Source organism: Gadus chalcogrammus, chromosome 16 (genome assembly GCF_026213295.1).
Source record: "Gadus chalcogrammus isolate NIFS_2021 chromosome 16, NIFS_Gcha_1.0, whole genome shotgun sequence".
NCBI lineage: Eukaryota > Metazoa > Chordata > Actinopteri > Gadiformes > Gadidae > Gadus > Gadus chalcogrammus.
This window is the reverse complement of record NC_079427.1, coordinates 2,722,706-2,750,485: the sequence shown is the minus strand read 5'-3', so window position 1 is coordinate 2,750,485 and position 27,780 is coordinate 2,722,706. Positions and strand designations below refer to the sequence as shown.

Genomic DNA, 27,780 nt, shown 5'->3' with positions numbered 1-27,780 from the left:
CAGTGAACCCAACCCATAATGTGATGTTTGCTTTAGGTGCTGATACAACATCAAACTATTTGAGAATTAAAGTCATTTCAGAGTGTGTGTGAGCGTGCTATTCATAAATATCTCCGGAGCTCATGGTAGAAAATAAATCATTTGGCAAAGATTTGAAGTAGTCCTCCCAGCCAAAATAGACTTATCAACTACAGTAGGCCTACTAATAATTGTAACAATACTGTAATACTTGAAGTGATTAATGGATTAAAGTGGTATCACACTGCATGATGACTGAGAATGAGTGTGATTAATTCATTATAGCCATTAAAGTGATCTTGGAACTTGGTAGAGTCTTCTTTTTGTAAATGATGTGCAAATTAAGAACCCATATCGTGGAAAAGCCCGAGATGAAGCCTCGACGGTCACACACATCGTCATTTCGCCTATGTGAATCCTACTCGATACGGAGCTTTGCTGGGGGAGGAGCCGACGTAGCCTCCTCGACACACGCCCCGATGCCTCGACGCAAACCATAACATCACTAACTTGAAAACTTGACAAATATATCAAAACTGTACCATGTATCATGTTTGTCAAGTATCATGCCATTTATCAAACTGCCCTGCGGAGCGGGTTTCATTGTCTCCTGTCTGTGAAAAAGACTAAGACAATTCACCTATCGAGATGATGGACCACTCAACCAAAATCTCGACCCCCCCCGTTTTATCCATGACACCCCCTGAAAGCCTCAAAAGCATTATTTGATGGGGGACTCAAATTTTGTCAAAAAAAACCCTGTATTTTATTTTATTGTCACTTATGGCCACTTAAATGTTTTTAAGCTCACCATGTCCAGTATTCAGCATTCAAAACATGTATTCACAAATACGTTATTTTTTGCCAAGCGGAGCCAGCCAGTCTTGTGTCCGTATGCAAATTAAACATGTTCGCCAAACAGAAGAAAGACGTAATGTTGCAAAGTCATACTAAAAACGGCTAGCAAGCGAAAGCTAACCAGAGTGTATCACACACACACATTGGGTCTATTCTAACTTAAGGTAAGAGGCTATCTTTTAAATCTTTGCAGTGACTGAATTGTGATGATAGAACTGGGACATATAGGGTGCACTGTGCATAAGATGAGTGCGTGCTACTGTGCGCGTGCATGTCCTTTCCGGCTTCGGCATACTGCATGGTTATGAAGGCTTTGTGGTCGGTTGTGGCCTTAAGAAGCAGCCTTAGAGTTGCAGAAGTTGGAGTGATAGTTTACATGCGTGCGAAAGAGAGAGCGAGAGAGAGAGCGCACCTGCCGTGGTGATGTTTGGCTTGTTGTCTTAAATGTTGTCAGCATCCGCCGTCGTTGGACGAATGTGCTTTGTGTATGTGTTCAATGATGTATTTGTCTGATCGTATTTGGTGCAGATGGATGGTTAAATAATGTCACACGATTGGTCATACTGCAGGTTTTCCTTTGCAAGTGCACCGATTGCATGCCAGTCTCCGATAGGCTATACCTGGCATTTATTCAGTTGTTGATTGCTCTCCTAAGTGCGCCATATTGGTGCCAATTATTGCTATGTTTGCGTTGCAATGCACAACTTTTCCTCTCCTTGTTATAAAACATTGTGCATCCAAACAACTTTAGCCAATGCAGCCTCCTATGTCAGTACTGACATAGGAGGCATTGGCTAAAGTGTTCCTTTACGAATAGGCTACTTTAGCATATCGGATGATAATTTTTTTTTTTGTCATGTAGGCTAGTATAGACGATTGCTTGCATCCATGAAATATTGTAATGTTATAGGTCAACTGCATATTGAGAAGATTTAGATCGGTATTGCGCAACAATCCGGGGATGGGGACCCCCGAATATTGACGGGTATTTCGAACACTGGCTCTAAACCTACAAAAAAAAAACTATAAAAAGGTATCCTATCACACACACACACACACACACACACACACACACACACACACACACACACACACACACACACACACACACACACACACACACACACACACACACACACACACACACACACACACACACACACGATGTGTTCATGTTGATGTTCTGTGAATTTGGTCTGTTTAGATTTTTCTGTCTTTTTTTTTTTACAATAAATGTTAATTTTGGAATACAACTTTTTACAAATTTCTGTGTCCATTCACTGCAGTTATTCATGTAGGCTAACCCCAGGCCCGCCGCTCCCTATACGCATAGTGCGTAGGGCACCAAGTACCTGAGGGGGCACCAAAAATTAAGGTTTGTAAAAAATATATATATATTGAATTAAAAAAACAGATGTATACAAATAATTCTTAATTGTATATCCCCCCCCCTAACCGGGTTTCACAGGCCTGCATTCAAATGACATTCTGTCTAGAGACTTAGCTGACGCTATTCCCGCTCGCGTAGGGCACTGAAACGGCCAACAGCGGCCCTGCGTAAACCAGTAGTCTGAGACATTGTTTACAGGTTAAAAGGGAGTTCAATAAAATTTGTTAATGATCAATGGTTTTTTTGTTAATGTAAGGGCAGTTAAAACAGGCAGGTCAAATTTGACCGGGAGCACCAAAGCAGGGCCGTGCAGAGACCTTTGGAGGGGCAGGTGCTCAAAGTTAAAAAAGGGGCACATGGAGCACGCATTTGAAACACGATACAGAAGCATACCTTGCTATACAACCGGTTGAATTGTAGCAACCCATATTCATAAAGAATGTAACATGGAATCACAACATATACCATATCATTGTACATACTCATATATTTGTTAGAGGTCAGTGCAAAGCAAAATTTGTCTCTGTTTTACCTCATGGGTACATTGAACAGCTTCTGTTGGGGGGGTTGGTGAGGAGGCTGCTGCTGCTGATATTGCTGGAGGTGGGCTGTATTGATCTCATAGTGTAGACACTAGAAAGAGCATGGGAGAGATAGTGGCTGTTATGTGATCATAACAAGTTGCAAAGATAACTAACATTGAAAATGGCTCACTGTGACTTACCTGCCATACTGCTGAACACTCAAACTGAATACCTCTGCAATGTAAATAACTGGTGCATGTGTTATTCTTACCTTTTGTGCTCTTTGTCATCCAACTGGTGAGTGATCCACTGCCTTTCGCAGCCTCACGCAGCTCCTTTTGTTTTTGTTTTAACCTCCTCTCCTTACGAGGCATCTCTGCAGAATGAAATATGATCGTTAAACTACAATCTGATGCACATAAAACACACACACAAACAGTGACATTTCATACCTTTTCAAAAATTGTACTGTATAGCCACAAATTTAGGCTAATCCATTCATAATCTGCCCTTTATTATTCCTAGTGCTACTAATAAAGTAAAAGAATACAAATATTTTTTTATTCTTTTATTCAATTTGACTATCGACTTTGCGCAAGACAACAAGGTTCTAAAAGTTATATAATTTGTATGTATAGCTATTATATTTAATTTGTGTGTAAATGTTATAAATAAACAAGTACTGATGTTTAAATGAGAGGTTGAGAAAATCAAAACTCAAATTCTTCTATTATTGTTGTATTTATACTGTAGGCTAATAGTCCAAAATTGTGTGAATATGCATATTGCATATAGTGAAATAACATAGTCTATGCCTCATTGCCTCTAGAAACATAGGTAAAAACAGCTTGGCAGTAAAATAACACATGATATCTCTCTAATGCACTTTGCCCATGACAAGAGAAACATACAGAAACGACAACAAAAAAAGTTTGATGTACTTTTTCCCCACAGCAGGCTGTGTGTGGTTAACTAGCGGCTATAATTTGTGAGAGGTCTGTGTGCAGATTTGGATGATACAGAGGATGCTCATTGCTCACTTCACTTTGTCAGTCATCTTGCAAGAATACACCGTGCACAAACGAATACCGCTGCAGAACCTACTCACCGGACCAGTTGTTCACTCCCTCGGGTCTTCTTCGGTTTAACGAGACTAGTAGTGGCCGTCTCCAGCATCTTAGCGAGCAGGGCACGCCTGGGCACGTCAGGGCAGTGAGGGCAGCGTGAGGGCACGTTGTGGATCATGTGACCGACCAAGGTAGATCTAAATTATTATTATTATTATTAATTATTTTGTCTCATCTCATCTTCTTCCGCTTATCCGGGGTCGGGTCGCGGGGGGAGCAGCTCAAGCAGGGGGCCCCAGACTTCCCTTTCCCGGGCCACATTGACCAACTCTGACGGGGGGATCCCGAGGCGTTCCCAGGCCAGTGTTGAGATATAATCTCTCCACCTAGTCCTGGGTCTTCCCCGAGGTCTCCTCCCCACTGGACGTGCCTGAAACACCTCCCAAGGAAGGCGCCCAGTGGGCATCCTTACCAGATGCCCGAAACACCTCAGCTGACTCCTTTCTAAGTAAAGGAGCAGCGGCTCTAATCCGAGTTCCTCACGGATTATTTTGTTTTATTTATTATTATTTTGGGCCACAGAGACGGACTTTCTCACACACACACACACACACACACACACACACACACACACACACACACACACACACACACACACACACACACACACACACACACACACACACACACACACACACACACACACACACACACACACACAAAACACACACACAAAACACACACTGACAAAAGGGCACTTTGGGCATCAAGGGGCAAAGGGGCAGGTGCTCAAGCCCCCTATGCCCCCCCCCCCTCTGCACGTGCCTGCACCAAAGTATAGGGGGGAGAAACGAACACGACACAAAGGTTAATTGAAGTAAACGGGTTCCTCCTTCCCTTAAATTGGAGGTGATGTTGTCAGGCATAGAACGTAATATCTTACCTATGGTTTCATCAACCCTTTAATGAACAAGTTGTGCACAAATCACGTCATGGAAAATATAGGCCTACCGTTACTGATGGAAAGCCTGAAACACGCGGAAGTAACGGTGACAACGAAAGTAGATATCGCATCTGAAATAGTCACGTAGCCTACGTTTACTGGAAACCATGGAAGGTAAGCCGAGTTTATCTCCAACTACCTTTGGACTTTGTAACATTGTGGTTCAAGCCTACCTTTTATAAGGCTACTTTATGACGTGATATGCGCTTCGGTTTTAGAAGTAATGCGATCGATCAGTGTGGTAAGGGTTTAGTTGTAAGGCCTACTGTAGTGGCCGTTCCGCGCTATCCTACTAAATCTGCAATGTGGACTGAGTTCAGATCCAGTGTCCTTGTGTTCTGTAGACTCCTGATGTGAATTTCACAACACTATAAAGGGGGTTGTTAATAACCATAGGCATACTATTCTGGCTGTATCGAGTGGACTCCCGTTTCCTGCATATTGTTCTGCACAAGAAACATTGATGGTCCAGGGTTTCCCGCAGAAAATGTGTTAATTAAGGTGGTGGGGTTTGCCGTCAGACGGGGGGGAGGGGTTGCTGAACAATTTGTGCAATTTTAACTTTTAAAATATTCAAAACCAAACTTTTTTTATGACGACGGCGGGCGTGTTGCTTGGGCAGCCGCCTACGCTGTAAAGTGCTCATCTGTGGTCTATATAGGAATGTTTGCTTTTTATTTTTATCATATTTTTTTAAATATATCTATATAAATAATCTGCGCTATACAACTGTATATTCGGGAGTTGGCTACGTTAAAACTGTTAATGTGTGACGACAATAAGGCGGTGAACTCGTGTGAACTCGTTGCGCACAAATCACGCCACGGAACAGGCCATTGTAACTGATTGATACCAAACCTGCAAAACAAGTTTGAGGTTAAAGTGCATCTGAATTTAGTCAGGTAGCCTACGTTTACTGGAAACTATGGACGGTAAACCGATTTATTTTTTAAAAAACTACATTTGTACTTTTTAACATTTTGATGTATGGCCTACATTACTGTTTGATAGGCTATGTTATGCGCATTGGTTTTAAAAGTATTGGTGTCTAAGCATCAGTGTCAAGTGTTTAGTAGTAGGGCCTACTGTAGTGGTCGATCAGCAGTGGTGTAGTCCAGGGTATACGCGGGTATACGGCGTATACCCACTTATTTTTCAGTCAGCATTGCGTATACCCACTTCTAAACCCCCCCAGATGCGCACCATTCAGTAGTATCTGCAAGCGAAATCGCGCACTTTTACCCGGTGAAGCCATGACCCACGCTACTCTGCAACTTATTGGCCAATACTCGCTGCCTTTACTGATTAGATTGGTTAACTATAGGCATGACGACGAATGAGCCAATCGGAGGGAGAGAAAGGCGGGTCATGCCGAAGTAAATATCGCGAAAGACAAATTTACTTTTACAAGTTTACTTTAAATGATTTTCTATAATAATCCGGTAAAATGAAGCGAGCTATCCAAACAAAAATTTCATTTGACAATTTCAAACGTCCTCGCGAATCAATATCAGCCAGCAGCTCAGCAGTTAATGTTAGCGATCGTACACCGGTACAGTTACCGTCGATGCCCGCTCTGCCCCCCGCCCCCGTCGGAGAGGAGGCTGTTTGAGACCTGGTTGAAGAGCCATCGGGCTGCCTCTTCTGTGCGTTCTAGACAGTGCAGTGTGAAAACTCCTGCAGAAAGCAAGTCTGTCTGGAATATACTGTAGTATGATCATGGTTAGAAACCCAGTACTGGGCTCAGAGAGCATATCACAGTTGATGTGTTGTAAATGCATTTATTTAAAAAATTGAATTGAATTGAATTAAATATTGTTGTTTTGTTACATATTGTTTTGTTGAATAATTTGAATGATGATGTTCAATCATCATATGATATTTATATATATATTGATATTATACATATCTAACGAGATGATTGTTGTGGAAGAGAAATAATCTAATGTTTAATCTAAGGTGAAATATGAATAAGGATGCAGTATCACTGAAATGACTTTAGTATGTTATTTATTTAAATAACATACTACATAAGTAGTATGTTATTTAAATAAATGTTCAAAAAATTACTGAAACACCATGTTTGCCTCATCTATATTTTACATTCATGCTGGCTGCCTGTGTGACCAGTAATACCTACTGCTCCTGATCAAGTCATGTTAATTTCATAATAGTGGCACACTCTGGCCCATGCTATGTGTTGCGAATCAGCTGTTCAAAGACACCGTTTACAAAAGAAATTACTGATTTGCCATGTGAGAGAATAAGTGTCATTCCAGGAATAAGGAATAGTTGTCTCTCACTAGTCTGTGGGCCAGTATTTGTTTAGTCATTTCATAATCCTTCCTCCCTGAGATCAAGCAGCAGAAATGATGTGCCAATGTAAGTAAACTAAAAAGAGTAGTCTCAAATATCACTGTTTCTAAAAAAAGGGTGTTTTTCTGGGCTGCGTTAAAAAAAGGGCAAACATTTAGAGTATACCCACTTCTCCAGGGACCACTACACCACTGTCGATCAGTACTATTGTAACATTACTGCCGTTACGTCAATGCGAGCAACGCACGTAAGCGACGCGAGTGACGCGAGCGACGCGCTTCCTTTCCGTTTCTCAATTCCTAGTACGCGTACTACGTACTCGCGGACCTTGAAGTTCGTACTTGGCAAGTCCGGACTTGAAGTAAACACTTCCGAGGACGGGAGTACGCACCTGCAGCGGACTCGATGACTTCACCAGCTCAGCTCGTCTGTTAACTGTGCTCCGGCCTCATGTAGGCATATAACTATTGAACAATATAAACAAATCATGTAAAACAAAACACCAGATTCTTTAGTTTTATAATAGTATGTTAATATTTTGAATGAATATAAATGAGAAGTTATGCGTATTCACACGGCAAGCCAGCTGTACCCTACATATAAACAATCAGTGGCTTGAACAAGATTGTATGAACTTGCCGTTTCTCAATTTTCATGTATAGCCTAATATAATAATAGGCTTAGAGTAGGCTATTGATATAAGAATTAAGAACGAGCGAGAATAGAATAGAAACACACACACACACACACAAAAGCCCACTTACACACACATACAGAAAGACACACTCACCGACACGACACACACACACACACACACACGATCAGATGGATCCGACCGGGAATTCCGTTGCGATGGGTTTCCTCCATCAGCGACTTATACAATATAAACAAATTATATAAAACATAACCAAAAAAAAGAAAAAATTTCATTTTAAAATAATAGTATGTAGCCAAAATATTTTGAATAGGCCTCCATCTTTGTTAGACTTTTAAAATGTTCCTATTAGGGATGCAAACAATTAATCGATTATCGATTAATTGTCGATAAGAGATTACTCGATTAAAATAAATGACTTGCAATTAATCGCGTTTTTAACCCGTAATTCCCCACCCGTCCACGTGAGGGTGCGCTTGACGCCAGACGTACTTGACGCACACGCGGGAACACAAGCGGGAACACAAGCGAAGCAGCACAAGACAAACGAAAAGCGGGACACTGACACGATGAAGATGGCAAAACGGAGTGCAGTATGGAGCCACTTTAAGTTGGTTAATGACGACAAAGACGCGAAATGCACAATATGTGGAAGTATTTTAAAGTACAACAACTAAACGACATCGTTGAATTACCACCTTAATGTGTCACATTCAAAAATGTGTCGCTGCTCCTTTACTTAGAAAGGAGTCAGCTGAGGTGGTTCGGGCATCTGGCAAGGATGCCCACTGGGCGCCTCCCTTGGGAGGTGTTTCAGGCACGTCCAGTGGGGAGGAGACCTCGGGGAAGACCCAGGACTAGTTGGAGAGATTATATCTCAACACTGGCCTGGGAACGCCTCGGGATCCCCCCGTCAGAGCTGGTCAATGTGGCCCGGGAAAGGGAAGTCTGGGGCCCCCTGCTTGAGCTGCTCCCCCCGCGACCCGACCCCGGATAAGCGGATGACGATGAGATGAGATGAGATGTGTCACATTCAGAAGGAAATTCAGCTTCTCAGAAGAATTGCCACTTAATCGATCATCGATCGATAAGATGAAACAACTATCGATTAATGAATTACTCGATAATTTGCATCCCTAGTTCCTATATAGCCTATTTTATAGCTTACACACTGATATTTTAAAACAGGAATGCGAAATACATCCTCGGATATTTAACGGTCCCAAGTCCACTCAAGTGACCATCGATGCAGGCTCGATTTTTCGGCCAATTTAAGAACGCATCAAGAACACTTCCGGGTTTTACGACAGTACTTGGCCTTATCCGTGAATTGGAACAGTAGCCTACTTGGGCTACGACTGATTACGTTTCACAAGAACGCAAGCACACAAGTACAGAAAGGAACGCAAATGAGAAACGGTTCCTTCATCCGCAAAAAAATTCTTATGTAAATATAACCTAAAGTTGAAATAATGTACAATGTTAGTAGTATCGCCCCTACCGACAACGCATAGTATTGCATGGATCGGCGCGTCGCGTATCAAAAATGTGCCCCTTCTAACTCTTCGGTCAAATTGTCAAATTAAAATTAGCTAATAATTTGTCTAAATAATAGTCTGCTGACAGCGCCCCCTCCTATCGATGCCGTAAGTATGCGACGAGATGCCCTCTCTGTGATGACAGCTCTCCGTGGCTACGGCGGATTGCATTTCTCCACAGCCGTCGAAGTCCTCAAATGCGATATGAACGACATTTATCCAGAGTTGGCCAAGCGCAAAAAAAATTGCCTGTGTGATCCTGTCTCTATTGTTCTGTGTGATTTGACCGGCAGTTGGTCTGCTTATAGGTCCGAATGAAGCGGCCACCGATTATTGCCAGGATAGGTACTTTATTCTACCGGACTTGTTCGCTTCTTCACTAGACACACGCGCTACCGCTCGCTCTCCTCGCTCGTCCACTCATTCGCTGACGTCACTCACACACGCATACGCACACACATTCTCGCGCACACACATATGCTACTCGTGACACCGGGATTCCACCGGACGCGTACGTGCCGCGGAACGGCTGCGTCCTCTCTGCCCTGCGTCCATTCCTACCGGGCGCGTAACGGCAGCGTAGCGCTGCCTTGCGAGCCAGCCGTATTCACGCGAGATCATGAGATCACGCGATAATCCTAAACCTAATGTACTCACCTTCCACTCCCAAAACTATAGCAATTAAATGCCACGCTTTGTCCTTTCTGACATTTTCCCTATAAAAAGGATGATTTGGTACATAAATGACTTCATGTTGCTGAACTTCGACAATAAGTCTCTCGTCGTCCATGTTGCCGACCCTCTGAGACCCTTTGATTGATTGACTGCTGACCTGGTGCCACCGGCCATGACGTAATAATGTTGATGTGAAGTTACATGAGCTGAGTATTGTGTTTTATTTTGAAAATTGACCGGATGCTGTATGGCTTTTACTTTTCACTTCCTGCCCGGCTCGACCTGCTCTGTCGAAATTGACGTGGTTTAGCAGCGGCTCGCGGCAAAAATAGAATTGGACGGAAAGATAGCGCCGCAGTGCGGCGTGCCGCTCCTGGGACGCTGCTGACACGTTCCGCGGCACGCCCGGTGGAAATGGTCAGCAGCGGTGACCTCGGCGCAGCCGTCCCGCGGCGCGTACGCCTCCGGTGGAATCAAGGCTTAACACCGGGATCCCACCGGACGCGTACGCGCCGCGGGACGGCTGCCCCGCGGAACGGCTGCGTCCTCTGCCCTGCGTCCATTCCTACCGGGCGCGTAACGGCAGCGTAGCGCTGCCTTGCGAGCCAGCTGTATTCACGCGAGATCACGAGATCACGCGATAATCCTAAACCTAATGTACTCACCTTCCACTCCCAAAACTATTGCAATTAAATGCCACGCTTTGTCCTTTCTGACATTTTCCTTATAAAAAGAATGATTTGGTACATAAATGACCTAATTTTGCTGAACTTCGACAATGAGTCTCTCGTCGTCCATGTTGCCGACCCTCTGAGACCCACCGGTCATGACGTCATAATGTTGATGTGAAGTTACATGAGCTGAGTATTGTGTTTTATTTTGAAAATTGACCAGATGCTCTATGGCTTTTACTTTTTACTTCCTGCCCGGCTCGACCTGCTCCGTTGAAATTTACGCGGTTTAGCAGCGGCTCGGGGCAAAAATAGAATTGGACGGAAAGATAGCGCCGCGGCGCGGCACGCCGCTCCTGGGACGCTGCTGAAACGTTCCGCAGTGCGCCCGGTGGAAATGGTCTCATTGATTATAGTGGAAGCGATCAGCAGCGGTGACCGCGGCGCAGCCGTCCCGGAGCGCGTACGCCTCCGGTGGAACCGAGCCTTAACACTATGCCTCGTTATTGCGACGTTCATGTTAGACGTTCATGTTTTTCCCCATCTATTGAAAGTTAGGCTATTAATATTCTATACGGCCTGATTATGTCATTATTTAAGCTACATAGCCTAATAAGAAGCGCTAATAAGGTTATTTGAATAAACCAACCAAACAGTTAAAGGGGCCCTATTATGCCGACCAGCAAAAAGCATCCTCCAACTGCAATCTTTGGTTATTTCTTTATTAATTTAGCTATACTTTAATAGTATTCTTTCTGTTCAAATCTGTTCAGTGTTCCAAATTATTTGTTATCAAATGTTACATTAAGATAATTAGTATACAAGTGTTTAAATAAAATGCTTTTTAAATTTAAAAAAATCGTGGGACGTATCGAACCGTGGGTCAAAAATCGTGATACAAACCGAATCGTGAGTTTGTGTATCGTTACAGCCCTACTGTACAGGCTAGTAGATGTTGCTTGCTTCTTTCTGCCCCGAGTTTGCACAGTGCAACAGTGATGACGTACCTGAGAAATCCATGTATTAAAGACCGGCAAATATATATAAAATGAGTGCTTGTAATGTGAACGCTATAATATGAAGGCTTTCTCATAACTATCCTCCTGTTAGTGACATTGTTCTTGTCTTGTTTCTATCAGTAATATTTATTTTAATTAATGCTTCCGTCTTGCAGGACGCAGACAGATACTATTGAAGCGTAGGCATACACAGCTTTTAAAAAAACATACTCGCGTGACGCGTCGTGTGGATGCGCATTAGTAAGGGATCAGTGTTGATCAGCAGAGTGCAATGCTTCTAAACTTTTCATGAAACATGCAGACAAAGTTCAACTTCATAAAGTAAGTTCATTCGCATGCGTGCTTCTTAAAGGTAATGCAAATGAGCATTCTAAAGCAGCAACTGAAGGCTCATTTGCTTAGAACGTTAAACAAATAAATAGTTGATTTGTGATTGGTGGCAAGGAGTAGATGCGGCTGGCCGCCCTTATATGTTTAACTTGGGCCCAGTTTCCCGATAACGATGGATCTTTGCTCGTACGATCATTCTCACGATGAATCTTGCAAACCATCGTTAATTTCTTTGGAGCGTTTCCCGAAACTCCTCTTAACATGAACGCGCATTCGCTGCACTCACTACGTTCGTAGGATTGTACCTGTCCACTGACATGGTGCTGAAACGGGGGAGACGCAGGAATGTCGCAGGGAAATGTGGTTAAAAAGGGTTAAAATATCTCCCCATCAAGGACAACCGCAGAGTAGCCTACGAAAAGAATGCAATAAGTGCAATAATATGATTGCTAAAGATAATAAACCCAATTGATTAGGCCTAGGCCGACATATAGGCCTATCAGTCCTAATCCTGAAATAATTCCATGTTACAAAAATCCAAAATAGCTTGTGTAACAACTACATTTATCTTAATGTGCTGATTTCTGAAACATAGGCTATAGCCTACATTGCGCTGCAAGAGAGCCGACTTTATCTGATTCAGAATAAGGTTTCATTGATTGGCTCTCTAGTATAGAATATTTGTAGACATTAAAAATGCAACGTTCCATTCATTCATTATCATTCAAACGCAAAAAATGCCAAACAGGCATTTGCACACGGCTATTGCTGACCCGATTAGGAGAGCTTGGTCTAGATCCTGCCCATATTGTTGGGCAGGATGAAGTAGGCTATAGGCAGGGTTTGAGTTATGATTCCATCTCTGTGGGGGTCTCTTAAAGTTGTTGACGGTTAGTTGTGTTTCTAATTTGTTCGTTGTTTTGTCTTTTGTATTGTCTTTTATATGGACCTATACGAGTCTGAAATAAAGATAAAGAAGAAGAAGACAGTACCGGCCTTGCGCTGAATTTTGACGGGGGGGGGGGATATAGGACGTAAATATGGGCTATGGCTCTTCTCAATGCCGCGGAACGGGTTCACTTCACAGGGGCCCTTCACACCAACGCCAGCTTCTTCGGTTGCTAAGCAACGTCCACGTCTTTGGCTGATCAACACTACGAATGGTAACAATTAAATTGTAAAAAGACACCTTGTGAAGTTATTTTTTCGTTTGGCAAGTAGCCGCTCATTATCGAAAATAAGCCCCTTCAGGTCGAAGCACCTCCGTTTCGCGTCGGTGTCCGCTTCGCCCGGTCTGGGCTTATTTTCCCGATAATGACCGGCGTTCTATTTTCCCACTTAACGTCAATATTACTTGCATGTGGAAGGGAAAATAGCTTTATTTGTAATTACAATATTATGCTGCTGTATTTTCAGAGACCCCCACAGTCTGCTGCTTTCATGGGAGCCAGACTTCTCTCTAATGGCGCGTTTCCACTGCAGGGTCTGGAACGGATCGGATCGCAAAGGTGCGGATCGGGTCGCGTTTCCACCGCCAAAAGTGGGCGTGACCCGGACTTTGCCGTACCCGTTACGGCCTCGTTCTCGGGACTCCTCCGTTGGGGTACCGAAAACGAGACGAGACGCCTGAAAGGGTCCCGGGAAATTCTAGCTACACACCCCCTCCGTTGATTGGTCGACAGAATCATCACTTCCGGGTGACGCGGGGATAAAAACAAACAAACAGTAGCCTCGAGGTATTATTCTTTACAATTAACATGTCGCGATTGCATACTCCCGAAAGTTTTCATTTTTTTATGAATGAAGACACCCGCATGCAATAATGAGTTCACTCTGAGTGTAGACTACAAACGCGATTAACTATGGTCAGGGATGTTCGTTACTGTCTAGACAGGGTCCAATAAATAGTGAACTTCATCACAGCCTCACCGAAGCGCCTACAGTGCTTAATGCAAACAATCGCAACAAAAAACGCCTGCAGAAATTTTCCGACCCCCGCTGGTCTCAGCATGATGCATGATGTCTTCTGTCATTGATCAATATTAGGACATTTTAACCCCGATGGTTGAATTAAAATCAGAGGGAGACAGAAAGTGCAGTTCGAAAGCAACCTCCCACACAAGAGCAATGGAATCATTAGATTTTTATTATATGCCTTGTGACGTGGCGTTTGATGGGTAGGCCTATATTTCGGCTGCGCATGTATTTTTGGAATGTTTAATTGCTGCAATAAATTATGTTGTTGTTGACTTCTAACACGTCTCTATCTTTGCTGTTTAAATCTAACAGTAGTCTTTGAGTAATATATCGGCGGTAACCACTGTTTTTAGTTGCAAAATGGCTCAAGCTGGGCCAGGGCCGGCCCTGACCAATTTGGCGCCCTAGGCAAGATTTTTGCTGGCGCCCCCTACCCCTTTGGATCGAACAGTAAATTCGACTACCAATGTTCATAAACTCAGAGAAGCTACAAATCTTGGTCTTTGAGACTCTTTGGTTTTAGATAGAAAATTAAACACGCAAAACATATTACAAACCAAGTAACAAGCAATGAATCATAAATACAATATGGTATGCATAAATTACTGCAGACGATAGAACTTTTAATAATTAAACACTTTGCAGTAAAAAAGGCTTGAAAAACAAATGACAATGAATCAGTCATACAACAAGGTATGCACAAAAAACTGCAAAGAAATGCATGATGTTTACTAAAGGCATTCATAAGCAAAATAATAGATATGAGTTCAGATTCAAATTATTGTAAATACAATTAAATGTAGTATGGTTTATCTAGTTTGGTTCTAACCAGAGAATAAACAAACACTCAACTGAAGTGTAAAAAAAATATACAATAATATATTACCGTATTGGTCCGAATATAAGACGACCCTGATTATAAGACGACCCCCCGTTTTTCAACATAAACATTTAGAAAAAAAGATTTGCAGAACAAAGAACAGTGAATTAAACACTTGTTATATTAATGACAATAATAATAATGCCAGTAAAGGCCACGGCACTTTCAAGGCAAAATATGTACAGTATGATTCAAAATGAATATCAAACAATAATCAAGCAACATTGGGAACATTTTTAAATAACATAGAAAAATACAGGCCACATATTTAACTAAACTTAACTAAAATTCGCCAAACTTCTCCTCCGATGTCTCTCTATCCTCACACGCGTCCTCTGCCCCGCTGCGTTCGCTCTCGCTGTCATCGCTCCCCAGCTGCTCCGCTTCCACCGGCTCCGCCCAAAGCGCGTTTTCTCTGACATATTCAAAAACTCTCCGGTCAACCTCACTGAAACGGCCACTTTGAGGACCACGGTAGGATTTGCGCTGACTGTTGACGTCTTTGAGACGTTATTTTGGTGCTCGCCATCTTCTTACGTTACACTCCGTGACGCCAAACTTCTTGGCAGCTTGGCAGTTGTTACTTGACTCTGCCTTATTGACGACCATTATTTTAAAATTTGCATCATAGATCCTCCGCTGTTGTTGATTGACCTGACCCACTTTTGAGCCACTTGTCTCTAATGGTCAGCCTGTCTTTAAACACCGGTAACGGTCTGGTTGTTAAGGACGCTGGACTACTTCTTTGCGGAACCAATTTCTGTCGCAACCTGCGGCCGCGAATGTGTATTGACATTTAAAGGGAGAGGCGAAGAAGAGAAACTGCGCTCTGAATACTAGACCCCGAATATAAGACGACCCAACTTTTTCAGACCTATTTCGAGGGGAAAAAAGGCTGTCTTATATTCGGACCAATACGGTATTATATGAAAGATATTGGAAATGCAAGATATGCAAACCACAAACTATCATCCAAATCAGCTAGAAAATAAACCCTGCTCCAACAATGGTTACTACAATGCATTGGATAATTTAAGGATAATACCCCCATTTTTACTGTGGGTGACAAACTGTTATGGACCTATGTACATAGCTGACATGTTTTGATTTTCATTGAAGCGTGGGGGGTTGGATTGAGCAGCAGACCAGCTAGGTAAAGAGCTGCTGTTCATTTTCTTTTTTTAAAACAAACACTGCATGACTAGTTAACTCTGGTTAAGTTGCTTACACGTTGCTTGGCAACGCGCTACGCCCTGCCAACTGTTGGCGGATTATTTGCATTTACTAAATAATAAAAACACATATTGCTTAGATAAGTGAATAAATTAAACCAATAGCCACGTATTAAGCAGAGTTATGTATAGGGAACAGTTAGCTCCAGAGAAATAACGATATAAAGGTGAACAAGAGCCAGACAAAGTGACCAGTTGGCTATAGCCAGCCAGGCCTACATTAAAGATAAACAAATTAAAGTTACTGTATTTCTGTCTTTTCCCATTTTTCCTCCTCTTCTTTCGTTCTCTTCCTCCCCTGGGCGCCAGAGTGTTTAGGTTTCTTTGACATTGTGATGTGCAAATAGATAGCTTTCTCCTCTCCGGTCAGAATGATGTATCATGTGGGTAACTAAGGTAACTCGTCCCTCCCAACCTCCCGATTCAGGAGTCTATGGGGGGGGGGGGGACACGGAAACTAGGGCGCTCTATTATTTTTATGTAATGATGTCTAATATTTATTTCGACATAACTACTGGTACTAAGCAATATACTCATCGAAGTTAAATTTAGATGAATACAGTATGCAAAAAAATAAATAAAAATACATATTTTTGGCGCCCCCTGCGGATGGATGCGCCCTTAGCATTTGCCTATACTGCCAGTGTTGGGGTAGTTACTCAAAAAAAAGTTTGTTACTTATTAGGGGTCCAAGCCAACAGGTTGGATCCCTATTGTTTTTGTAGGGATTATTATACTTACTGGCTTGAAAGTGGGACCACAGCCCAAACCGTAAATGGTGCACACGCGCCAATTGCATGACTAGATCCAGGTACGGCACCGCTACTCAGATAACCAAATCCAGACACGCCGGCCACTAGGTGGCGCTATACCAAGGAATACGCGTTTGGGGCTATAACTCCCACACCGAACCTCCCAGAGTCCAAAAACTTGTACACACAGATGCACTGGAGTCTGCTGCATCTTTTGGCCTAGGCCACGCCCATTTGCGTCTATGAATATTTTTCGCTAAATCGCGAAAACCGCAAAACTGTATTTTCGCTACTCCTCCCACATTTCTTAACCAATCGACACCAAACTTTGCACACGGCATCTTCAGACGCACACGCAAAGAAATCATAGACAGTTTTTTGATCCGACCTTCGACGACGAAACGGTAGAGTTTGGAATATTTGTTTATTAGCTAAATTAGACGTGGAAAATTAAAAATACCAAAAAATCCAAAATTAGACATCGGATCGAGTCCAAATTCTACAAACATGTTGGTGCTAACCTTAATGACGTTCGATAAAAATTTAGGAAAATTTCGCCATTAGGGGGCGCAATAAACGAGGAAATTGTATATCTTCTACAAAATTTCGCCGCGAAAACGCTACACTGACTTCTCGCTACTCCTACCACAGTCAAATCCTTTGTATCCACAGGTTCAGGGTGGCGTTTTGAACACTTGCTTCGCGTTGTGCCGGCGAAACGCACATTTCTTGTCGCGTTGTGCCGGCGAAATGCACACTTCTTGGACCCCTGCATAACTGCTTGCAGTTCTAGTTACTTGTTACTTCTGTAAATTGTAATGAGATTACTTTACTAGTTACTGCATTTAAAAAGTAACTTCACTACTTATTACTTTACTTTTCCCGTTTCTTAATTTACTGTGTAGATGAATTGACAAACATCATAGCTCTATCATCACCTTGTGTTTATTGTATACATTAGGGCTGTAACGATACGCGTATCAAACCGAAAATCGCGATACTCAAAGCCACGAACCTGTCTCTCGGTGTGAGAAGGCAGAAGCGCGATATGCCCTTTCTAACTCTTCGGTCAAATTGTCCGATTTAAATTTGCTAATTATTTGTCTAAATAATAGTCTGCTGACAGCGCCCCCTCCTATCGATGCCGTAAATATGTGACGAGATGCCCTCTCTGTGATCACAGCTCTGCGTGGCTACGGAGGATTGCATTTCTCCACAGCCGTCGAAGTCCTCATATGCGATATGAACGACATTTATCCAGAGTGGGCCAAGCGCGAAAAAAATTGCCTGTGTGATCCTGTCTCTATTGTTTTGTGTGATTTGACTGGCAGTTTGTCTGCTTATAGGTCGGAATGAAGCGGCCACCGATTATTGACAGGATGGGTACTTTATTCTACCGGACTTGTTCGCTTCTTCACTAGACACACGCGCTACCGCTCGCTCTCCTCGCTCGTCCACTCACTCGCTGACGTCACTCACACACGCATACGCACACTGCCATTCTCCCGCACACACATATGCTACTCGTAACAGTATGCCCCGTTATTGTGACGTTCATGTTTTTCCTCATCTATTGAAAGTTAGGCTATTAAACATGTTGCATTCTATACGGCCTGATTATGTCATTATTTAAGCTACATAGCCTAATAAGAAGCGCTAATAAGGATATTTGAATAAACCAACCAAACAGAGAGGGGCCCTATTATGCCGACCACCAAAAAGCATCCTCCAACTGCAATCTTTGGTTATTTCTTTATTAATTTAGCTATACTTTAATAGTATTCTTTCGGTTCAAATCTGTTCAGTGTTCCAAATTATTTGTTATTAAATGTTACATTAAGATAATTGGTATTTAAGTGTTGTTTAAATAAAATGCTTTTTAAATTTAAAAGAATCGTGGGATGTATCGAACCGTGGGTCAAAAATCGTGATACAAACCGAATCGTGAATTTGTGTATCGTTACAGCCCTAGTATACATGTATACAAAATGGCATATAAAACCATAGGAAGCAACAATTAGGGATGCAAATTATCGAGTAATTCATTAATCGATAGTTGTTTCATCTTATCGATCGATGATCGATTAATTGATAAGCGGCAATTCTTCTGAGAAGCTGAATTTCCTTCTGAATGTGACACATTTAGGTGGTAATTCAACAAAGTCGTTTAGTTGTTGTACTTTAGAATACTTCCACATATTGTGCATTTGGCGTCTTTGTCGTCATTAACCAACTTAAAGTGGCTCCATACTGCACTCCGTCCTGCCGTGTTCCAATACCCGTACTGTCCGTACTTACTAGCCAAAATTTGAGTACGCAGTACTCCAATTCAGATCCGGCGAAAAGAAGTATACTTCAAGGACCCGGATGCCGTACTCAAAACGGGCTAATCGTGAAGTGTGGATCGAAGGACACTCCCCGTACTCAACGGCAGCCTTCTTAGCTACGTAGCAGAAGAGGCGGAGCCAGGCTGAGCCAAAGTCGGCGCATTTTCCACATAGCCTGCATTAATATAGTCATTTTGTAGTTTTTATAGTTTTTATAGCTTTTTATAGCTGCTAGGCGTAAAGAGTTCACCGTTCAAAGCGGGATGTTTATTGCGGGGGAGGAGCCACGGCGGCAGTCGTGATCGTAATTTCCGGTTAGTGCACCACGAAGTACTCGATTTGGAACAGCACTAGCATCTGAAAAATGTACGTAGTAGCCAGTGCGGATAGTATACTTCCTTTAAGTATATTCATGGAAGTACTGGTATTGGAACACGGCCCTGCTTTGCTTGTGTTCCCGCTTGTGTTCCCGCGTGTGCGTCAAGTACGTCTGGCGTCAAGTAAGCCCTCACGTGGACGGTTGGGGAATTACGGGTTAAAATGCGATTAATTGCAAGTAATTTATTTTAATCGAGTAATCTCTTATCGACAATTAATCGATAATCGATTAATTGTTTGCATCCCTAGCAACAATAAATCCTTATTATCTGTGGTATCAGGTGTTCACTCACTTTCACACTGAACTCCGTTTCGTGACTTGTTGAATTCCACAACACTATACAGGGGGTTTGCTGTATATAGGTCCATTTAAAATACCATGTATAATTTATAACCATATGGCCTATTAATATAAGTCCATTTAAAGGCATATCGTACGGGATCCAGTAATATGCACTTTTTAATATGTTGTTTAAATTGTTTTTTACATCCTGACAGCAATAAATAACTTATGGGCAATGAAAAAGAAGCGAAAAAAAAAACTAATTCTGTATCTGCTATAAACCTGTTAAAATGCTTACCAATCGGAGACACTGTGCCCGGATCTAAAGAACCAATCACAAGCCTGCGCGTTCTCTCCCCTCTGTGTACGAGCCTGAGCCGGCCTGAGCGCGTTCACGGAGGGCAAAGAACGCGTTGTTGTCATAGTAGTTCATGACGGTGGACTAGACCTAGGCCCTGTACCACGAAGCTCGCTTACAGGGTTAGCGAGGTATGTTGAGCTCCAAGCCTGGGTTAGTTGTACCACGAAAGTCTATCTCTTTTAGCGTCGCTGTATCACCATGGTGACTTATGCTCGCAACCAAACCTGGTCGGGAGCAGTTTTTCGGCTTAGTCTAGCCGGAGATCGGCTACTTAAATCGGCGTGCGCAGCTTCCTAGCCCCTCCTCTGACAATGGCGTCACCATTTGTGGGTGTTCCCGTGGACCCCGGCGCACTTCTCGTACAGGCGTCTCTCCGGAGACAAGGGCTTTACGGGACAGAACCGATCCCTTGGCATTGTCTGACGATATTCAGTTTTCAGACTTTATTGTCATTGTGCAAACAACGAAATTGGGGTTCTTCATGAGAGATACAGATTCTCATCAGAGGGTGTTCGTTATTTGATCGTCCTTTTGGACCTTATGGAGACAATGATTACTGTTGCGCATTGTGTCAGTGACAGTGACAGAGTGCTAGAGTGGAGGTAGCGCGTCAGTCTTGAATTTCTGCGCGGGGGGTTCGACTCCCAAGTGACGTGAATTTATGTGAATCTTAAAAAGTCCTAATTCTCATGCATATGGAATACTTATTCACTAAAGCTTATGGAATTATATTTTTTTGCTTATTTCGAACTTGAACCCATATTTTCAAGGCCGTGCTGGCACCACATCTATGGGGGTAAAATGCATGATGATAGACCGGCGAATTTTAACCCCAGTCGCTGGCGTTCGGGTCTTATACTAATCCACTACGCTACAGCCGCTACCTCTCAGCGGTCGAAAACATGTGATACATTTCTTAAATAGGGTGTATTTAAAGTGAATTCCCTAAATGATAGAATAAGGCAGGATGGACGTTGCTTATGCATTTTTAAATCATCATCATTCTATTTGGATTAATGGCGAACAAATCTGCATTTGGCATAGTTATTTTACAGACAATATGCAGAATCGTTTCACTTATACTCAGGGCTGTAGTGGAGGGTAAACGCACGTAAACGCCGTTTACGCACCTCTGGAATTTAGGAAATAGCGTTTACGCACCTCTAAATAGCGTTTACGCACCTCAAAGTTCCCTGTGCCTTGTATTCTGCCGTTGGAATAATCGGAAATAAATTCAGCATCATTTTAAAACACCTAAGACAAGGTTTCATATTGTTGAACAAATAAACGCTGCAATCTGAATCATTTTCATCTGCGCTGTAGGCCTATGATATTATGGTCTGTGACCCTCCAATCAGTGCCTTGCGGCTGCGGCAGTGACACCAATCAGGATCCAGGAAAATATGTAAACAGGAAGTATGTAAACACATGGCCCTGCGCGTTGTGGATTATCATGCCTGCCTACCTGTCATTAATTAGCCATGGATATCAGGCGATTTTTGAAGAGACCTTCGAGTGCTCCCACTCCAACAGATGCCCGAAAAAGGCCTCAAGTACAAAGTAAGACTGAAGATGATCAATTCACATGAGTTGTTTTTGTGATTTATAAATCAATTTTACTTGACGAACTATTAAGTGACTACGAGCATTCAGATTGGCCAATGCGTAGTCATGCTATCCGTGTACTGCCCACGTCAAAATGAGTGAAAGTCAGTCAGAGTTTTACTATCCATATTAAACTCCGGTTTCGGCGTATCAACTTCGCTATAGCTTGGTCGCTATGTTAAAGCCTCAATTTGGAGATGCGAGGTTGGCGGTTGCAGCCGTGGACTCCGCGGCTGAACCGTGGATCGGGCGGATGACGCGACAAAAAAATATATTTTAATTAAATTCGGGCGGTTGGCGGTTAAACCAATACAAATATAAATATTTATAAATATTTGTATTTTATATATTATAAATATTTTTATTTTATTATTTATTTTCTTTTAAGTTATTTTCCCAGCAAACTGGCCTGTTCCCTAGAGGAGCAGTATGGGGAATCCAAGTTGAAACAACTTGCCCAAAGGTTCAGACTTGATGACAGAAAAATTCTTGAAGGCTATAGGGATTTTAAGGATAACTCAAGCATCATTCCAGAAAACCTTGCACCACTCCTGAATATCGACCATCTCATTCCAGTTAGCACTGCTGAGTGTGAGAGGGGGTTCAGCTTAATGAACATCATAGTGTGCCCCCTGAGATGCAGTCTGCACTTGGTCACAGTGTCGTCCTTGATGTTTATTCAACTGAATGGCCCACCACTCAGCCACCACAAAGTTCAATCCAACACGTATGTGAAGTCCTGGCTGGTGAAGCACAGGGGAGCCATGAACCCCAGAACACGCCCCTGCAAGGCAGGACCTGACGTGGAGGACAAGGAGGCCCTCTGGGTACTACTGTGAAAAGCATGCATACTAATACACACACATACACACATGCCATAGATAGATAGTTCTTAATCTACACATACTTTTCTTTACTGTTGAAATTTGAATAACTTGAATAAACTACAAACACATTCATTGACTGTCATTGATTGATTTAATATGACTTTAATTGATAACATAATGGAATATAGCCAGGCTAGCCTTACAGAGTCGCAACACTTTGCGTTGCGTTGTGTCGAGGTCGGTCTGATCAAAAAATGCATAGTTTACCCACCTCTAATTTGACCACTACAGCCCTGCTTATACTCATATAGACTGCTTGATCTATCGTAAAGGTGAGAAAAATGACGCAAAAAACGCCCCTTTCACGTGAACGCGCACTGAACCTAAAGCGGAAAACCTGGTTCAACTAATTGAATCTAAAGTGAGCTTCGTGGTACCATTTAACTCTGATTGCGAGTTGCGGCTCTATCGAGCCAGGTTTTCCCAAGAAAGCCTGGGTATGTTCAGCGAGCTTCATGGTATAGGGCACTAGTGAGCCTACAACGTTTACACAATGGAAGAGAAACAACAGAAGTTACCACTGCCACCGTTACTTGCCCCGGTTCATCCTTTTAAAAAGGCAAGAAAAAGAAAGACAGAAACTGAAAAGGACTCTTGCAGACAGTCGACCTCGGGCCCGTCCCCTCTGACCCGACAACGTGCTTGGCTCGGGACTGTTTGGGTCAGAGCCCAAAAAACTCTTATCTTGTGAACTCTGACAAGCAAAACAATGAATGATAAATAAAGTGTAATATACTACACAAAATATGTGTGTAAGTAAACTGTGAACTTTTTCTTTACTGTTACCAGTCAATCTGTGCTTATGAGCTAGCCTGACGGCTGTGAGTACTACTACTAACAGTAACAGTAGGCCTCATCATGTTTGTTTTAAACATTTAGCATTATAATATTATAATATTAGGTGTGATCTTACCGGTGAATGAGACATCGTAGTTTGTTGAGAAACGCAGCCGACCGTTAGCTCAGCTCTCGCTCAATGAGGCAGCGGCAGTGTAGCTACCTGGTTGCTAAGCAGCAGCAGCGCTCGTTTACGGCTCTGTGTCGAGGGGTGGGGGCAGGGAGTCCTGAAGGGTGGGGGAGGAGTTAAACGGAACTCCGAAGAGAAGCTAATTTCAAATCATGCTAGCTCTCTCACATCGTACTGTATAGCTTTAAGTCGATATAAGTCTACTAATCTGGCTCTGTTACAGTAGTCGAGTTGACTCGTGTTTCCTGCATATTGTTCTGCACAACATACAAAGATGATCTATAGTCGGAAGGTTTAGTTTTTATTTTTTTATCATACATTAAAATATCTTTACATATATATATATATTTTTTTTTTTTTTTGGGGATTATACAGTTGTATAGTGCTGTAGCCTGCGTTTACTGGAAACTATGGAAGGTAGGCCGAGTTTGTGTTCACACACAAAATATAATAAAAATAAATGTATTTTTGTCAACAAGTCCCTCTGTATCTATTTAATTACAGACAATTTTGCTCGTCCAGACATGCAAGTAATAAGCTCCATTAAAAGAAAATAATCTGGACCTCACTAATTTCTAAAGGATTCTGCAATAATGTGTCACTTAGTAAGTGCAATAGCCACCTTCACTGGAAGGGACACCCACATCTTGGTGGCTTAATTTGGGCTCCTCCAACCAAAGGACACCGGGGGTTGAGTGTGTGTGTGGTGAGGTGTGGCGGGTGTGCAGGCTGATTACTCAATGCGCAACAGGTGTGCAGGAGTGCCTGCAAGTGTATCGTGAGGGCAACTGTTATTGGAGGGGTTCTCTGTCTGTGTGAAATAAATGTGATGTTAAAATTGTTTTTTATAATACGTGCGCTGCCATTAGTCATAGTATTAGGTGACATCAATGTAATGAATGGTTTGCTGGCTTAATGCTGCATTAAATACATTTCTAATTTGAGGCATGCTGTGTGCTCCGCTGCTGCCCGTGCATGCTTCAAAATACTTCTCTGATCTGCTCTTTGCCTCAATAGTGAACGCATAGGGGATATTGGCTCTTGGCAACAGTGTGTGTCAATAAAGTTCACAGGGTTGCTACCGTTGTCCTTTAATTTAGGCCAATACTGAATACAGAACCAATAATCAATTACTTCTAAGTAAAAGTGCCTTCGAGAAAATATGAACTCAACGAAACAATCACTAATAACTGCAAAATTGTGTGTCGTTGCAGAAATACAATCAAAAGTGGAAAGCTTCCATATGGGTATGTATATATATGTAAATAAACCATGGATTGAGCTTGCAACTAAGCTCCCCGTGATTGGTTGAGTGCTTTTATACATTTCAGTGTTTGATTGATCCCCCTTTCACAGGAACGATTCTCACCGAAGACACAGCAAGCATACCCTTGGTGGACAGCTATGAAGAGGAGGACTGTTCTGATTCTGGTAAGAGTCGTGGCTCTTCTGGTTCTTCTCTCATGCTACATACTGCACCTCCAGGCTTCTCCCTAAAGGCCCTTAAGGCCCTTACACACCGACCAGATCATCGGTCGTCAGGCCGTCCGGCGAGATCGGGGACCTGTGTCTGTATGGTGTTTGCTGTGCGGCTGTCGTCAAAGCCTTCGATGATCTTTTCAAGCCGTCTGAGTTCTTTTCCGCCGATCAGCCTTGACCAAATCGTTCAGCTGGCCAACATGATTGATATATCATACCAATCTATTGATATAATAGATATGTCTTACAATATCCGTAGAACCCAAATATAACTTGTAAAAACCCATGGTAAAGTTAATATTAATGTTACTGATAAGCCTTTGTCACGATGACAAAGACACTGCTGCATGGGAAAGAGACCACTTCTGTTGAGAAAAATACTATAGTCAGCCAATTTAGAATATTCAAAGAAATGAAAATAAATGGCATGAAGTTTTTTGATTTCTCCAGTAATCCTTCTTAAATTACTAATTAGGTGGGGATTGAAGCCCGGATGACTAGGTGCAAGTCTGACACATTACCTCAAGACTATCTCCCTGATTTCTAATCTATGGTCAATATTAGGCCTACTTTTTAATATGTTACGCTTAATACTAATTATTCATACTGTATTTATTAATGGTTACTAGGGGTGTAACGGTACACAAAAGTCACGGTTCGGTACGTACCTCGGTTTTTAAGTCACGGTACGGTACGATACGGTACGGTTAATAGTTAAGGGGAATTAAAAAAAAAAAAAAAAAGCAGCACTGAAAACACCAATTCTTTTATGGCATTTCCGTTTCTGAATTCCCAGTGAGCTGGGTTTGTACAGCTCGCTTTTTTTTTTCACAGCAACGGTGATAGTAACACCTGGATGGCGCCTTTTCAAATGCGTGTGCATGTTAAAGTGCTGTAAGTAGACACAGGGAGCCCTATCCATAGCCGGACAGCCTGTCGGAGACCCTCTCCGTAGCTTACGTGCACATCCAATATTTTTAACTATGCGTCGAAACCATGGACCTATTGGTCGACGCAACGGAGACGGCAAGGGCTGTGATTGGTCCTCTAACAAATCATTTCCTGAATCACTTCTTCGGTTTGACTTTGTACCTTAATTACTTTGTACATTGTTTACTTTGCACCAGGACCAATAAAACACCAAATAAGATTTGAAAAGCTTTGGAAGTGTATTTACAACACTGCTTAAATGGTTTCTAATTGTTCGGTTTGTAAATACACTGTACAAGATAGATCGGGCGGCCAATTGCATTGCGTATCCGACATCCCGACTGAGAGCTGCTGATCTTATATTTTATACACTGTATAAGATAGATCGGGCGGCCAATTGCATTGCGTATCCGACATCCCGACTGAGAGCTGCTGATCTTATATTTTATACACTGTATAAGATAGATCGGGCGGCCAATTGCATTGCGTATCCGACATCCCGACTGAGAGCTGCTGAAGGGATTACGGAGTCGGAGTAGCCGACTCGCCGAGCACAGCAGGACCGAGAAAAAATAAATAAATAATAGTTTCACTTCTGACACCAATGTAGTGACCTCGCCGGTGACATAATGATGTCGATTCATTAGTAGTTGAAGGTAGTTTTAATGAACCAAAACCAGGTCACTGAAACCCGTAACGACATAACCAACGGCAGAAAACCGACCCAAAACAAACCCCGGTTACCCCGGCAACCCCCAACACGGTCTCACTCGTGTGCAGGCCCCCACCCTCCTGTTCTTCCAAAGCCCTCCCCCAGCTGACCTAATGATTCGCCCTCACACTGATTGACAAGAAGAACATTACAATACATGCACATAGAACAACTGGCATAACGGACAACGAAATATAATGCAACACATAACACAAACTATTTAACTGTCCCAGGGTCGCTACATTACTTTGGCTAAACGGTTCGGGTGGAACTCCGACTTCAAGTTTTAAATTCCGTATTGCAAAACAAGCCTTTACATTCACCATATTAACGCTATGTACGCCACATTTACGAACCGCGGTACACCTCTGTAACCGCACCGAAGTGCCTGTACCGTGACGGTTCGGTACAAATACGTGTACCGTTACACCCCTAATGGTTACGGTGTTCCCTTTTTGAGTTATTATATGCTACTCCTCATAGACCTCCACAAGCAGCTTCTTTACGCCGCTGGAAAAGACCCCGCTTGGTCCTTTTCAGACTTTTGATCCATGATTCGACCTTCATGGTTCTGGGCTGGTTACATATCTCGTGAGCATGCGCAATCCACGATAACGTAAACCTGGCTTGAAATAACCTGAGAAAGGCACGGCTGAACTGGGTTGATGGAAGTGGATGTTGGCTTTAGTTCTAACCTTGCTTAAATGGGAACCATGCAACTTTGGCCACTTCTTCGCTGTTTTCTTGGTTTACGCTCGCATTGAGCTCCCCCTACAGCAGTGAACCCCAATTAGCGGCCCGCGGGCCAGATCCGGCCCGCAAGAGCAAAATGTCCGGCCCGCGCAGACCCACATGTCACATGTTATCTCCAAAAAACAAAAAAAAACTTTTTTTTTTTTTCTTTTTTATTTGCGCGGTCTGCTATATTTTCCCCTCAGCCCACACC

At 42.7% G+C, this 27,780-nt stretch overlaps 1 protein-coding gene across 4 annotated transcripts in view; it reads left to right on the top strand.

Annotated features, from left to right (window-relative positions):
* Window positions 1–4,725: 4,725 nt before the first annotated feature.
* Window positions 4,726–27,780, top strand: part of LOC130405765 (NACHT, LRR and PYD domains-containing protein 1 homolog) — a 53,483-nt gene continuing 30,428 nt past the window's right edge. The window contains exons 1-4 of one of the 4 annotated variants that reach the window (XM_056610957.1): window positions 13,116–13,227; window positions 13,481–13,572; window positions 24,928–24,960; window positions 25,070–25,144. In XM_056610957.1, coding sequence (XP_056466932.1) covers window positions 13,527–13,572; window positions 24,928–24,960; window positions 25,070–25,144 — 154 coding nt within the window. In that variant the 5' untranslated portion in view covers window positions 13,116–13,227; window positions 13,481–13,526. The other 3 variants (XM_056610958.1, XM_056610960.1, XM_056610961.1) reach the window with 3 other exon arrangements.